The sequence below is a fragment of the Carassius carassius genome, chromosome 13 (genome assembly GCF_963082965.1).
Source record: "Carassius carassius chromosome 13, fCarCar2.1, whole genome shotgun sequence".
Taxonomy (NCBI): Eukaryota; Metazoa; Chordata; class Actinopteri; order Cypriniformes; family Cyprinidae; genus Carassius; species Carassius carassius.
The window spans coordinates 25,522,533-25,537,983 of record NC_081767.1 but is presented as its reverse complement, the minus strand read 5'-3'; the positions used below and the strand labels follow the sequence as shown (position 1 = coordinate 25,537,983).

The following is a 15,451-nucleotide window of genomic DNA, read 5'->3' as shown; positions in this document are numbered from 1 at the left end:
CACTGGGCTGCAGTGTGGAACAAATAAAGAATAATTTCTCAGTTCATCTTGAATCTTAACTTTAGACAATCTAATCATGAATTGATTAAGCAAGGCTTGTTTTGATACCAATTTATTTATTTGACTTTGAAAGCAGTATTCAGATACTGCTGAACATATCCACCACCGCATATTTTCAAAAGACATTATACAGCGTAACCATCTCTGTTGGTATACAAAATGTGCAAGTTCATGTACACAAGATTTTGAGACAAAAATAAAATGACACTCCATAGGTTGGCAAACAGAATAACAGCCCGGGATACTCAGGCTGCAAACAAACTAGTTTATCAAGGCAAATATTTCTTCCAGTTGCCAGTTTTTTTTAAGCATAAAACATTTATCTGAACAAATAAATTCATTGTTCAAGTTACAATACTGAGGACTTCCTCGTTAGAAAAGGTAACAAATGTATGCTCCCTCAAAAAATTTCAATCATAAGGCACCAAGACGCATGGCTCCATGTCTTGCTACAAGAGTGATGTATTTCCATGATTCTGGTGCAAGATAAGGTTTTATGCTGATGTCTGGTCCACTCGTATGGACTCTAGCCTATTTATTACCCTGCGATGTTTATGAGGCTTGTTCAGCCAAAGCTTCTGACTTGGCATCCACTAGGAAGCTGAGCTCATTGCACAAGGTCTCATGCCGAAAGGCCATTCGGATCTGTGCCACATTTGTTCTACGGATGTCATTTCCCTCTGGTCCATCCTGTAGATAATTCTCACCCAGGAAGTGTTTCTTCTCCTGTGAGATAAATTTAAATGTCAGGTTAAACTAGAAAACATTTAGCTTTTTTGTGTATGAAAGGCCATTGACTGTTCCTCAATGTCACCTCAATTTTTGCTTTTCTTTAATGGAAACGAGAGATGAGCTGAGATTATTAGTAAATTTGAACCCACAATATTATATTGAAACTGTATGGTGTCTAAGTCATTTAAAAGATTGAAAACAACTGCTTTATAGTCTAGGAGAGAGAGAGAGAGAGAGAGAGAGAGAGAGAGAGAGAGAGTACCTGATGAGACAGACCACTCTGAAGCACACTATTTCTGGCGATCTCACACACATCACATGTGCTCAGTTTCCACAGTTGTGCCGCTATGGCATACTCCTCCATCAAGGCCTCCTAAAGGTGCATAACATAAAATCACCACATCACATCACCTGACTGCTCTAGATAATTGCACTCAAAGTAGATTAATAATAAATTCATTCAGTGCACATTATTTCAAGTAACTGCTCTCCCTGACCTTGGTATAGTGGAACTGTAATGGATCATCTGTGGAGAGAGACACACAGAGGCCCTTTTGCAGGAACTCTCTGAGCGGATTCTTGGAATACTCCAGGAACAGGCTGTTATTGCTGAGTGGAGACATTGCAATGGGCACCTGGGCCAAATAATACAGGTACTGCAGGACAGGACTCTGTATTGAGAAATGGAATAAGAAAAATAGTTAAATCACAAGATAAGACTACATTGATACTATTAACTGTTCTCTGATGAGTTTTTGCCAGTTTTTAAATTATTTTTTAAAGCTTAGTTCAAATGTGTTCTATGAATAAACAGTGCTCATAAACAGCTGTTGAGATAATATTCTCAAGTGAAACAAGTACAGGCTTGGAGTAGGAAACAATGCTCTTTATGTCACAACTTAACAAGCTAATTGTATGTTATTTGGTGGATTCTGAAACTGCAGTGTTGTGTGGTTTGATGTGCACACGGTCCTCTTTGCCACTGACCTTCTTCAGATTGAGTCCATGAGAGATGTTGTCAGCTGTGAGGAAGGCTGATACCAGATGGGTGATGGATCCAGCCTCGCCACAGTGAGGACGGAACTGGAAGGTATTAAGACCACGTTCTCTGAAAACAACAACAACAACAAAAACAGCATATTCAGCTATTAAATGTTTTTTGACTTCAATTATAAAGCATTTGGCTCAATTTGAGGAGATTAGCTTGTCTATAAATTTGTTATGTGATGACAATGGATTTTAATGCTGAAATCAGCTTGATCTTAATAGCGACTTACTTTCGTAGGTTGTTGAGGACCATGATGTTGGCATACATGTGGAAGAGGTAGTAAGTGTATGGTGGGTTTTCCTCCATGGTCCACTCCTCAGGTTTTGGACTCTTATAGCTGAACATGTGATCACTGTGTTTGGACTCATCATCTACACTGTCAAACCCTGTCACCTGCAGAAAAAACAGTGAACGCTTTGCTGAAATCTATCCTTGGCCATTTTTTGCCCTTAATTTCCTTAAGGCTTGTGGCTTTAATAAAGACTGATCAGGCTTTTCAGATATAGAGGTGCAATTACTTTGACTAGATTACTGACTTCAGTGGAACCACATCAATGTTTTCTGTTTGTTTTTGTGATTTTATTGTGCGTGACAATTCTGCATTAAGTCACAGTCATCTGAGGACCTTCTTCAGAAGGCATCTGGCATGAAAGCTTGATCCTCTAGTAAAATGACTGTTTTGTGTTTAAGCTGTTAATTGCACTGTTGGTTATTAAATTATTCTTATGTGGCATGATTCTGCTCTGACTGGTCTTGCCAGCTGTGATGAATCACTTACATATTTCAGGAAGACATGCGTTTCTTTGTGTTGCTGAGGGTTAACAGTGGCCTGAAACAGTGGGAGGAAGATGTTTTCTAGCATCTTGGCGAAGTTGGGAATAATCTTCTTTGATCTGAAAATGTCACTAAAAACAAAGTACACAATATTTGTATGTATTTTTTGAAGTTACACACACACACACGCATGTTTTATATATATATATATATATATATATATTTTTTTTTTTTTCACTATTTTATTATTATTGAAAATATATGACATTATATTTATTTTATATTTCATTTGAAATTTTTGTTTGAAATTGGTGTAATGTTAAGTTACCATAGAGAATGACTTACTAGATCCTGGGCACCTGTATGATCCATCTCATGTTAGGGGAGTGCAACTTTTGATTGATAAACCATTTGGACAGGCTTTCCCATTCTTCAGGGGCTCGGCCATAAATTGAGAGACGGGGTTCTGCGTGCTGATATTTACTCTCCTCCAGTTCATGAGCAACCTCCTGCGCAGAACAGTAACAATTTCACTGTTTCCTGCTTAAGAAAATAATCTGGACACTCTGACAGCATTAGTTTATTTTAGCTTATGCAGTAGCTGCTAAATCAGCATGTGAATTGATCAGTTTTACCTTGATGAGACGTGCGAAATATTCTCCATTGATGTAGTTATCACTTTTGATGTAGATCTCTCTGAGCTCACTAGCACCTACTGGGTTGTATTTGGAATTGAATTTATCAAAGCGATGAAAGGTTTGTCTGCCCTGTAACAAACAATATTGCAGTTTCTTAATTACATGCTATTCTGCATGACAGCGTAGATAAATTAAGTCCTGAGGTCATTTGAAATACATACCGCGTGTACATCCAATGAATCTACTGTGAGGTCATATGGGTCCATTTTTAGATTGTCAAACACCTGCTTGAGGGTGAACTTCTTTCCATTCTTCTCCAGCACCACTCGGTCTGCCTCTGTCTTATATGTGTCCTGAATGAACTTCAGTAGATGCTTCTGGTTCATGCAGGCAGCTGCGTGAATGTGCGTATCAACCTGAATATTCACAATTATGTATATTTAGAAGAGAAAATTATCATTATACATTAAGTAGTGTAAACACTAATACATTTGAAATACCTTTCTGACATTGTAGAAGTCTCTGTGAGGAACGCATTTCAGTTCCTTTAACTCTGCCATCTCATTCAGCATTTCATGAAGCTGGAACTTAGACATCAGGAAGTTAAGCCTTCTGTGACAATAGGTCTTCCTATAAAAAAAAAAAGGTCTCAATAATGTATGTCCTTTTTTGTTTATTATCACCTATCATGTTTACTATTTAGCAACACATGCAAGCAGTGTTATCATTTTAGAGATTGTATTGTCTTAAAGTAATAGTTCAACCAAAAATGACAATTTACTGAAAAGGCCATACAAGATATAAAGGTAGAGTTGTTTATTTATCAGAACAGAACAGGAAGCAATATTATGGAATACAGACTTATATTTTGGCCAGAAGCAGTGGTTTAAATGCCTTAATGATGGATTTGTTCCTTACAGACACACAACTTTTGCTTCACAAGACACTAATTGATGGACTGGATTACTTGTGGATTATTGTGATGTTTTTATCAGCACTCTGAACTCTCGTTCTGATGGAACCCATTCATTGCAGAGAATCCATTGGTGAGCAAGTCATATAAAGTGAAATTTCTCCAAATCTGTTCCGATATAGAAACAAACATCTACATCTTGGATGGCCTGAGGGTGAGTACAGTTTCAGTAAATTTCCATTTTTGGGTGGACTATTCGTTTAAGTTAGGGGTTGAGATGTATTTCTTTGCAGAGGAGAAATATAGCATAACCAAACTCACGTTGGTCCGTCTGTGATCATGACAAGGACGTGGCTCATGTCAATAGCAAAGGTTTCCAAATCAGGATATGGCAAGCACCGTGGCTGATCCTGTTTTAAGGCATCTTCATTATTATAGACGTATATGATTCCGTCTTTCATCTTTAGGGAGTAGTTCAGATTCTGTGGAAGGTCTTCCATACTGTAGGGATCCTCACCCTCACTTGGAACAGGGCAGCTTTCTGTTGGCATGGAGATAAAGCACAAAAGTAACTTTTAGATCTGATGAATACTAATGTCATGTTATATTTATGCCATGCCATAAATAGAAACATGTCTTGTTTTTATAGTATCAGTTTCCAAAACTTAATAATAAGCTACAGTTTTTGAGATAGAATATTAAAGATTTAGTCCAGTAATTAAACACTTATGTTTTCCCATAGCGATGTCGTTATAGGTCTTAGAACAGTTAATTGTGCATTATTGCTGCATGAACTGTTGCCAACTAGGACATACCTGGCAGCACTTCTTCCTCCTCGCTCCATTTCTCATTATCGGCACTCCTTAAAAACCTGGCTGTGATCCTGGGAAAGCGGTGATATGCCAGCCGTGAATATTTTTCTCTGATGAAGAGTGCTTTCAGCAGGGTTTTTGCTGCTTGCTCATAGTCCTCGACTGTTATCTGTCAGAAGTGATCATAGATGAATTCATTTAGTAAACTGCACCACCTTGTTCACGACTGTTCAAAAGTGTGGGGTTTTTAAAAACATTTTTTAATCATTGTGTCATGGATGTTCACTCACAATGCTTTCTTTTTCTAATTTAATCTACTAATCTACCACCACATCCAGAGTATTTGATTTTGAAACCACACCTCTACTGGTCATGCAAATCTTAACTGAACTGGTGACTAAATTAAATAATTAACTCATAACTGTTCAAATTAAATGCCCAGCCCTGTTTATTCACTTCCTTGAACTACCCTTTATATATAGACCATATACAGGATATATATATATATATATATATATATATATATATATATACACATGAGCTATATATATATATAATAATTAGCCTCTTACCCCTGCACAGTAGTCTCCACTGATGGTGACCCTCTGGAACTCTGGGATATTTATTGGCGGAGGGCCTATAGGTGAGGATGGGGTCAGCAGGGGTGAAATCACAGACACTACCCAGTCAGGAGCAACTGATTGCAAGGATATTGACTGGGATCGCATCAGCTTGAAACTCTGTTTTCTAAAATGGGGCATACATGTATTTAAAATACAAACTGAATATCTCATTAACGCAAATTACTGATTGGTTCTGCAGCCTGGACAATATTTAAGCTCACTGACCTCTTTACAGATTCCTCTGACCTCTGCTCCGCTATCTCTTTACGTAGCTCCCACTCCTTAGCCTGATGCAAGCCAATGGGACAGTCCTCAGGGACGGTGAACATGGACAAGGTGTTTTTAGAGTCTTCTTCCTTCAGAGCTGAAGCATACACCTTCTCGGCCAAGAGTCGCACACTCTCATCCACCTCATGGAGAGAGATCTTCGTGAACTGACGTGACATTTCTGCAAGGAGTGGTGTCAATAAAAAGATTCTATTATTAGTCGATGTTAATGATCAGGTATCTAGTAACAGCTTATGTACATTTATTCAAAGTATACTCTGGGCTGAACCATTTTTTCAGCAGCTTCTCAATCTCAAATCCAAGCCTGTATCTATTCCACAAAATCCCTTACCATGGTCAAATGAGTCTTAGTGAAAGTGTACTGTTTGTGCTATGCGAATAAGCGTAAAGAGCTTAGTTGCCAACATCTTGCCAAGACTTGACAACTTAGACTCTTACTTTGAAATTAATGGAACGTCACTATTTGTTTAATTTGTAATATTTTGGATAAGAAATTAATGGCTGTATTTTGCCATAATATAAAACCATTATTGAAAGTGGTAAAGTAAGCCAATTTCATGTGGCAATGTAATATTTACGTGTACGTGTCATGCCAGTTTTGCAACTGCACAAATCATGGTTATAAACATGTCTTCAAGTATCTGTCCACACAGTTCAGGTTTCACTCTGCATCCTGTGCCTTGGTCTTAGTCAGGTATCTGTGAGGTTGTCCAGAGGTCAGTCACTAGATTCCCAAAGTGTCAGGCCAGTTGTTGTTGTGTCCTCTGGCAGCAAACTGCACATGGTGCACAGTAAGCACGGCATACACCTTCATTTACTTAGTAGGAAATCAAAAGTCATGGGAAAAGAACCAATGAAAGATGAACTAATGCAATATTCACAATAATACTTTAATGTCTGCGCTCTAACCAAGCAATATTATCAAGAGCATGTTAAATATTACATCATTGTTCTTTCATATATCAGAAGGCTTGAACAATCATCACTGTCAAGAAGTGTATACAGCACACTTGCAAAGTGTAACTACGTGATTTAGTTTTAAATGCAACATCAGTTTTTTAGTTTTTTTATTTACAGGTTTATACAGTGAGTAGAAAATATTCTCTGAACTTTAAACAAAGTAAATATTAAGTGACAATTTAAAAGTTTATCTTATAATATTTATCTATAATAATGGAAACAACATGTTGCCTTAGTAATATGATGCTTTATATAATATAACCCAGTATAAAGGGGTTTGTATTTATTAAATTACATAACTACCATTATACAATTTAATTAATACAACAAATACTAGATTTGGGGGTTCTTGGCATCAAAAACTTTGGAAAGCCTGTCATGCAAGAGGCTTTAATATTGGATAAATTATATATGTATTAAAAATTGTATTTACATTCATTTTCTATAACATAATGTTTCACAAATAATGATTTTAGGCCTTTTTTTCTTTTTCTGTTTTTTTTCACATGCTCTTTATGCCACTAGTAAGAGAGTGACAATTACAACCTCAACACACTTCTTCCATTCACACACAGACTCCCTGAGCTATCATAACCTCATTTACAACCTATCAGTTCCCATGTCTTGGCCCCCTTTCTATTTCTCATTTCACATTATATATGTTTAAAGCAGGTCAGTCACATCCCTATAAACAGTTTTTAATGTCTGACAGGGTTATGGAGTCAACTGTTGATTCCTGTGTTGACATGTAACTGGATATTCCACTGCAGTGTCAACAGTCCGTAAGCCTTCATATAGAAGCTTGACAAGCCTGTGAGACAGTTGATTCCAGGCTACTCCCAGCCCTGCCCATCTAGGAAACCTAGATACCAGACGTCACTTTCACCACACTTCTAGAACAACTGTACCTTTCCCATGAAAGTAAACCCCTCTTAATATACTGAATTAATCATATATAGTATACAGAGAGAGAAAGAGTGAGAACATATCTTACAATATATTGCGTAAATAATATATATATATACGCATGTATATATGCATTTATAATATTTGTACGTTCTAATTTGACAATCACAAACCTATTCATAGTAAACCCATTGAAAATACACAATCTGTCAGAAGAATTGTGCTAATGTTCAGCTATTGTTTAACACGTGCAATCAACATGTTGACTTTCTATTGAAGAAAAGTTTGCCACAGTTTATCCCTTACTTCAGTTTGACCTTTTCAAAATCAAATCATTTGACTGTCCCTGACCCTTATTATTCTGCTTGAGCAACCCTGTTGTACCAAATGTTGGAATATACACTTTCTCTTACCTTCAGCACCTATTTTTTCCATGGTTTTACTGAATCTCTGTGTTTGGACTTTCTCTTCCGTGTTACTTTCTAACTGTGGTCTTCAATTCTAGGTCTTGTTCGTCTATCAGGCAGCTTCAGTGTTTTCCAGTCTTGAGTATCCCGCACTCCCCTATTTAAAGCGTTTGACAGCATCGTGTCAGCAAAGAGCTTGGCTGGACATCACAATAAGCTGCAAGCTGAACCTGAGATCCTTCTGAATGCTGGCAGGTTCTGGTTATGTCAGGGTAATTTCCCACCCCCCATGTTTTTATAAGAGAATAACATTGTCTTGGCCTTGGCTCAAACATGTCCCAGAAACATTACTCAACTTTTAAAGTAAATTTGCCTATGCTATGGCTTACATTAAGAGCCATGTTTACATTCCCAAGCTCAACCTTATCAACCTGTCATGTATAACATCTCAACCTGATTTTAAGCCAGCCCACAACAAATATACCCTACCCTGCACAGGTAACCAGAATCACAGGTTACTCCTTTTTAAGGCAACATAACTCATATGCCGCCAGTATACTGTAAGTGCATTATTATTAGTAAGCTTCTGGAAAGCACAAGCTGACATGCACACGGCCCAAAGGAATACTCTGTTCCAAACAGCATCCCGTAACATCGTAATCTGTCTTCATACACCCCCATGGCTGAAGTTACACTCACTTTGTTTTCCTGGATCTTGAAATGATTATGGAAGAACACAAGGCTCAAAGTAAATGAGCAAAACATTCTCAAAACACTAATTCAGTACACAGTGAGAATATTTATTTACCTGCAGCTTTGAGAAGATCAGGCTACCACGCAGTTGTCTTTAAAGAGAGTACAGGGGGTGACAGACAGAATAGCTATTTTCATTTGTGCCTATTAAAACTGTGTCTCCTCCGACCTTTCCTTATTTGTTGTGAAACAATTGGGAGAAGCTAAACTCCGCCCTGCAGCGTAGCACTGGCTCCATACCTGCCCTTCCCACCGAGCCTCTGCCCCCTCCCTTACCTCAAATTTCTCTGTCTGAATAACTTTCTTTCTACACCATCTCAAAGACAGAAGATACTTACTTTCATTTTAATATACAAGTCCTGCCTACTTTGTGCCATACATTCACGGTATGCATCTTGTTTTTCAGCATTTGATTAAAGTTGTCTTTACTTTCACAGGATCAAAGCATTTAAACCATTAAATTACAATGAAATCATTCTCATAGGGCTATATTAAACACCAAATAATTAATGTAGTCAAATTGAATGCATGTCATTAGTGTAATTTAAATAACTTTATTTGCATTTAAAATGAAAACAAAACATTTTTGTAAAAAAAAAAAAAAATTGAGGGTTGCACAAGTCATCAACACTTAGCATGAGGTTAGTGCTTCATTGCGAAAAGGCTATTTATAGAAACGTGCAGTGCACTTTTGATAGAGCACTTTATGACATGCTTGCAAAGAATGTTGAGGACACATTGGCATGCTATGTTTTAAACCTACTTTGACTGAGTGACAACACCAGATAATATGTCTGCAGGCCACCTTTTAAGAGTTCTAGTGGAGCTGCAACCCGGCCTTTTACAAGTAAACATGCAGTGTTCAGACAGAAGTTTATCATTCTATGTCAAACTTACCCCTCCCTAAGCTCGGCGTCGATTGTTGCTTGGATAGAGTTCCTTTTCTGCTCATTTTGTACAGCGTAGTAGATGCAACACGATCTATAGTATAACCAGAGAGACAGAGGCAAAGTCCTCATGTTCTTAAAATACATTGCAGGAATATTCATAGTATCATTTTTTGTAAAAACACCATGATGAATGTATGTGTTATTTTATAAGAATACATCAACATGGGCTGTTTACCGCTCAGTGAGATGAAGATGGCTAACAGCCAGTATTGAAAAACAGGAAAAGGAAATTGGTAAGAACTAACAATCAAGCACACTATTATTACAACGTCAGATACAAAACCAAAACACATGAATTATTGTTACAACACATGCTACAGTACATTTTACTGGTGTTTTGGTGTAAAACAGTTCCCACTGAATGCTTATCTACAAGAACACAGTTCTGCAGTTGTGAATAAGGAAATGCAACATTTAAATAATGCTACCACCCCTGATAAAACTGTGCAGTGTTTAATCTATACATGTTAAAGTTTAATCCATTTTACAAAGGGAGATCTGTAAACAATGTAAAACAGAGTAAGATTATGTCGTGGCTTAAGATTAAAGAAAAGCAGCGTGGAATGAAGCATGAGCCCACAACAGGTTCAGACCTGCAGGAGATGATTGAAAAGAGGCCACAGGTTACAGCACTTCCAACTGTAGTAACAACAGCCAATGGGTTAGTAAACTGTTTTAAAAGAGATATTTACCAAATGACCTTAAATGTTCAGAGCTCTGTAGTTGTAGTTTTCTCCCTGCAGTCTTGCGGTCTCTCTCTGTGTGTGTAACTGTCCCCTGTGACAGTCTGCTGTGCTCTGTAGTGCAACACTCACTGGGTGTGAAGATATGCATCAAGGCTCTAACAAGCTGCTTCTACAAGTGAAAAAATGTCACAGCATTTAACTCTTTCAGTGCTGGAGGTGGAAAACTTTGTTTTTTTATGAGACTTGAATCTTGTCTGGTGAGCTTTTCTGGGTATTTCATTTCTCTGAAACTTTCATTGTGTGCTGCATATCTTCTCAGAAAGACTTTCGACGTCGTTATACCGTATATTTGCATAAGAGAACAAAAATGAGCGCACAAAAAGGCATACACATACACCTGCCATTATTATTGATCTGAGCAGAGAACTGGCACTGAGAAGAACTAGAAAGCTAATTGATGCTAGCTTTCAGACAGACACACGTTTTTGCGCTCGACGGTACCACTTTTAAAATTTTATCCATATAAAAATATACCCGGACTTCACTGACTGCGTCTTTTCCGAGTCTCTCGCGTGCACGAGCACCGCGTTTTTAAGTCGCTGTATTAAATAATGTGAACTTCAACTTCTAGCTCATCTCGAAACCAATTAATTCATCTTATTGTGAGTGTACATTAATTAAAGTGTCATTTTTATAAGTAGGCTACAATTCTTTTAAATGTAACTTTTCTTTCGATTAGAAAAAAAAAATATGGAAATGTCTGTTTTGCTTATCTTCCCAACTCCACATGAACGATGTTTCGCAAGACTGCCTTTTTATCTGTAGGTTAAATGACAGTTGCATTATTACCTTATCTTATCTTTGCTTATGATTTTATCAGTGCTCTTCGTTTTGTTAGGCTACTTCATTCTATTTCTAAAACTTTAACTTAATGACATGTTGCTTTATTAAGCGTGTATAACAATTGAAGGGGGAAGTGCGCCCTCTCGTGATGTAGTTTCTCATGCTAGATGGCATCAACACAAAAGGTATTTATTTGTTTATTTATTACATTCAAGGTACAGAACTGAAATCTGCCATGCAAATAACACAGACAATTTTTCCTCACTCTTGCTTGATCGGTTATTAATTAACAGGTGTCACATTATTGAACATATGGAAAAAATGCTTTCCATTATAGCGATATGAACTTGATAAACGTCTTATTTCAAAATAAACCATGGATGCCCTTTTTCTGTATACAATAGTTTCTTAAGAATACATGTACAGTATGTAGGCTAGATATAAATATATGAACTTTTAACATACATAATTTTTTACATAATATGCATCTTTGTACACAATAAAAGACTACATAACATATTAAAGTGAAATATTGCACGGCTCCCACAGAATATATAAATCAGTCTTCAAGTATATGGATGTCCTTAAGGATGGCAAAAAATCATTTCTTCCATACAGAGTTTTCTCTCTGTTCTTCATCATTGGTCCTCCAGGGTAAATAGCTTTAAGTCATAAAAGTTAGTTCTTTTTCCTCTTCTTGCTATTCTCTCTCCTCTTTAATGAAAGTTTGGGCTGGCAGACTGTAGGCTGTTCCTTCATTCCACCAGCAGAGGGCGCAGTGAGTGCTGGAGAAGACACAGAGAGTCAAGTCCCAAAGCTCCATTAGTATGACAAGAATGCTAAACACGTGCATTGATTACCAATTTCCTGTCACATTGCCTTAGACCCACACACACACACACACACACACACACACATATATATATATATATATATATATATATAGATTAACTAACTGATTGCACTTCTTTTTTCCACAACCACTTTAAGTGACCTGAATCCTTTCAGTCCAACCCATCAGGCAGAGGATGGAGCGAAGGATGCTTTGATGGTTTGATGGGAACTAACGTCTCCGCCGCCGTCCATAGCCCTTGGAGCTGATCTTTTCAGTGGGGGCGTTGTTCGTCTTTGTGTTGATTATATTCAGCAGGTGGGCCAGTTCGTGCACTGAGCAGGTGGACAGAATACATCCCGCTCTTTCCACTCTCTTGACCGAGTAGGCTGGATCTGTCCGCTTTAGCCTCACACTCCTGGAGTAAGAGAATAGAACAGAAGTAACAGAAAGCAATTAGTTTTACTTTCCCTGCCAGTAACCAGCTAAAAGAGAATGTTCTCTCTCAAAGTTATGAACAAACATTCTTCCAATAACGATAATAGAATTTTCATTCAAAGTTATCTGGTCTTTAATAATATGCACAAAAGCATTATTTATGCAATATTCATAGAATGTTTTGTTTTTTTCTGAAACGTTTTAGTTGGGCGTTCATCTAACGTTCGTCCAAAAACTGGAATGTTCCCTTAACTTTGTATAACCAACAAAAAAAACTTTTTTTAAAACATTTTTAAAAAGTGAGAATGTTATTGAAACATTCTTAGAACGTATTTTGTTTGCTGGATAGTGAATAGTCAGTTTTGCCTTGATATGGATCTGTTCAGTCAAAATGTTTCATACCTGAGCTGTGGTACAAATGACTCAGTATCGTTGTTCCTCTGAGTCAGCAAAGCTGCTGAGTCGCTCTCACTCCTCTCGGACAAGCTGTGGACATCTCTCCTCACCCTACCTTGTAGCCAAACACTGAGCCTAGCCAATGACAGGAGAAACCCATTAGATTTTATTCACAGTCAGAAAGTCTTGAATAAGAAGACCGGTTGAGCGTACCTTCTCAATCCATCCGTATTTAGAGGTTTTGCGTTCATGATGCTTGGCAGAATTGTGGACAGCACACACCACAGGAACGCCTTCTGAAGCACTGAGTTCATTGTGAATGGAACCTTTGGAAGAACATGCAGAAATGTTATAAGTCACATAAATTGACGTGATCTTCCTGTTCCTGGTTGACTCCATGCTGGTCACTCATTTATTTTGAAAGTTACACAGAGGTTAGTTTTTGCTCAAATGTGTCATTTCCAAATAGCAAATCTTATACTTTTTGTACAGTCAAGTGCACCCTTGGTGCAATGATAAGCACTGGCCAAAAAGTCAAATGTTTTCTTAACAATGTGTTTTACCTTGACCTTTGAGGTCACCAAAGTCAAGAATCCACAAATCAGAGTTAACAAACAAAGGACACATACCTGATATTTTCAGTTGGTTACTGGAATTGACTGCACACTCGAAAAGTGGTGATGGTGAAGTCTGTATTTTATGTGTATTTCCAAAGTAGCGTCCAAATCTTGGTTGGCTAGGGATGAGTATTCAGCTGTGACACTACTAATGGTCTGAGTTTCACAGAAAAACCTGAGTGCTTTATATACTTCACAGGGGGTGGGAAGGGGCGGGAACTGTCTTGAGTGATAGCAGCCACATCCCTGTTCTAAACTAGCCAACAACTTTACGTGCCCTGTCTTAAAATGATGGAATATAACCCCTCAGAGAAATCATTACTTCAGCATTCCTGTAATATTGTTTTTAATTAGATGACACCATTTGTTTTGGTTCAATTTCATATCTCCTGCATGTCTGCATTCACATGGACAGACAGAAGTGTAGATGGAAAGATTCATTTACCAGACAAATATGCTTCATCATCAGCCTTGCAAACATCTGATGACTAACTTCCTGCAAAGCTTCTGGAATGCACATCTAATTTTTTCAAATGATGTTGTCCTTGGGATAATGACTCAAGCCCTCACAGATTCCAGCCACATACACATTTTGTTAGGAATGTGGAATTAATGATTTTACAGCTACATGACACCAGATGCTTTGCCAAAATAATCTGTGAATGGAACATGACCAAATTTGTAACTGAATGGAGAAAAAACAGTAGATAGTAATTATTCCTGTTCAAACATTTTGCTCACCCCCAAAAATTGACTAGGTTCTTCTCTCTCTGAATTGTAACCAGTTCATGTGGCATATTTTTCCATCCATGGATATACAAATAAATGGCATTCATTATATACATTGTATATACTATGCCATTAAAAATGTTGTGCTTCATTAGATTTTTTTAAGAATTTTGAAAGAAATCGCTTATATTTACTAAATCTTATCGTTTATTTGATCAAAAATACAGCAGAAATAATAATATTGTGAAATATTGTTAGAATTCATACTTACTGTTTTAATATATCTTAAAATGTAGGCCTAATTTATTCCTGTATGGTAAAGCTTAATTTACAGCATCATTACTCCAGTCTTCAGTGTCACATGATCCTTCGGAAATCATTCTAATACGCTCTAATACACTACTTCTGATAGGCTCAGAAAAGACAACTTCACTCCTACCATTTTCCATTGAGTTCAACAACACCCAATTCTATTATTAAGCCAAAGCAAAGACTCTCCCTCTCATCTTTTTATTTGTAGAAAGTGGAAACAGTGTCATTTTTTTTAAAGAGTGTTCTGGAATGATAAAGTACAATCTGCTGCACTCTGGCTCAGATGTTTCTGGTCGTACAGTCTTGGTATTCCTGACAAACTGACTGTCTGAATCTATTTGTGGTCTTCTATCATGCCAGATACAACTATAGGGGAAGTAGTGAGGGACTGATGTGGTGTGGTGACTAGAGGTAAAAATAATACTGTCTCTTTATGACAGGAAGGAAGCTAGATTAAACCAGAATTGAATTCTAACAACATTAAAGTGTTACGTCCATAGGACTTCTTTTTGGGGTCACATGTTTTGACGTAAGCATGACTGCTCAGCTGTGATGTATTTCCTTTTCCCAGTAATAGAGCGATTACCTATATGTTTGAGCCACACCCCCATGTGAAAACTGCCAGCTGTGAAATGTGGTTGAAGCAGGTTGAAACCAGACTTTGGTTATATATCAGCACATGAGCGATGACTGCAAAAAAATTGAGGGTGTATTCCAAGCAGATGGGGCAAGTT

At 37.4% G+C, this 15,451-nt stretch overlaps 1 protein-coding gene across 4 annotated transcripts; it reads right to left on the bottom strand.

Moving 5' to 3' along the window:
- Positions 1 to 305: 305 nt before the first annotated feature.
- On the bottom strand, positions 306 to 10,703 carry LOC132156212 (AMP deaminase 3-like). 4 transcript variants are annotated; one of them, XM_059565114.1, is made up of 16 exons: positions 10,557 to 10,703; positions 9,812 to 9,895; positions 5,826 to 6,048; positions 5,550 to 5,724; positions 4,981 to 5,146; positions 4,487 to 4,706; positions 3,753 to 3,882; positions 3,474 to 3,668; positions 3,250 to 3,381; positions 2,960 to 3,123; positions 2,619 to 2,745; positions 2,070 to 2,233; positions 1,780 to 1,900; positions 1,290 to 1,463; positions 1,055 to 1,165; positions 306 to 786 (listed from the first exon to the last, which is right to left on the bottom strand). In XM_059565114.1, the coding sequence occupies exons 1-16, from the start codon at positions 10,696 to 10,698 to the stop codon at positions 613 to 615; spliced, it is 2,502 nt and encodes an 833-aa protein (XP_059421097.1). In that variant the 5' UTR covers positions 10,699 to 10,703; the 3' UTR covers positions 306 to 612. The 4 variants fall into 4 exon arrangements, with proteins under 4 accessions (XP_059421097.1, XP_059421098.1, XP_059421100.1 ...); XM_059565115.1 differs by having other exon boundaries at positions 10,565 to 10,700; XM_059565117.1 differs by lacking the exons at positions 9,812 to 9,895; positions 10,557 to 10,703 and adding an exon at positions 8,970 to 9,306.
- Between the last annotated feature and the right edge of the window lie 4,748 nt (positions 10,704 to 15,451).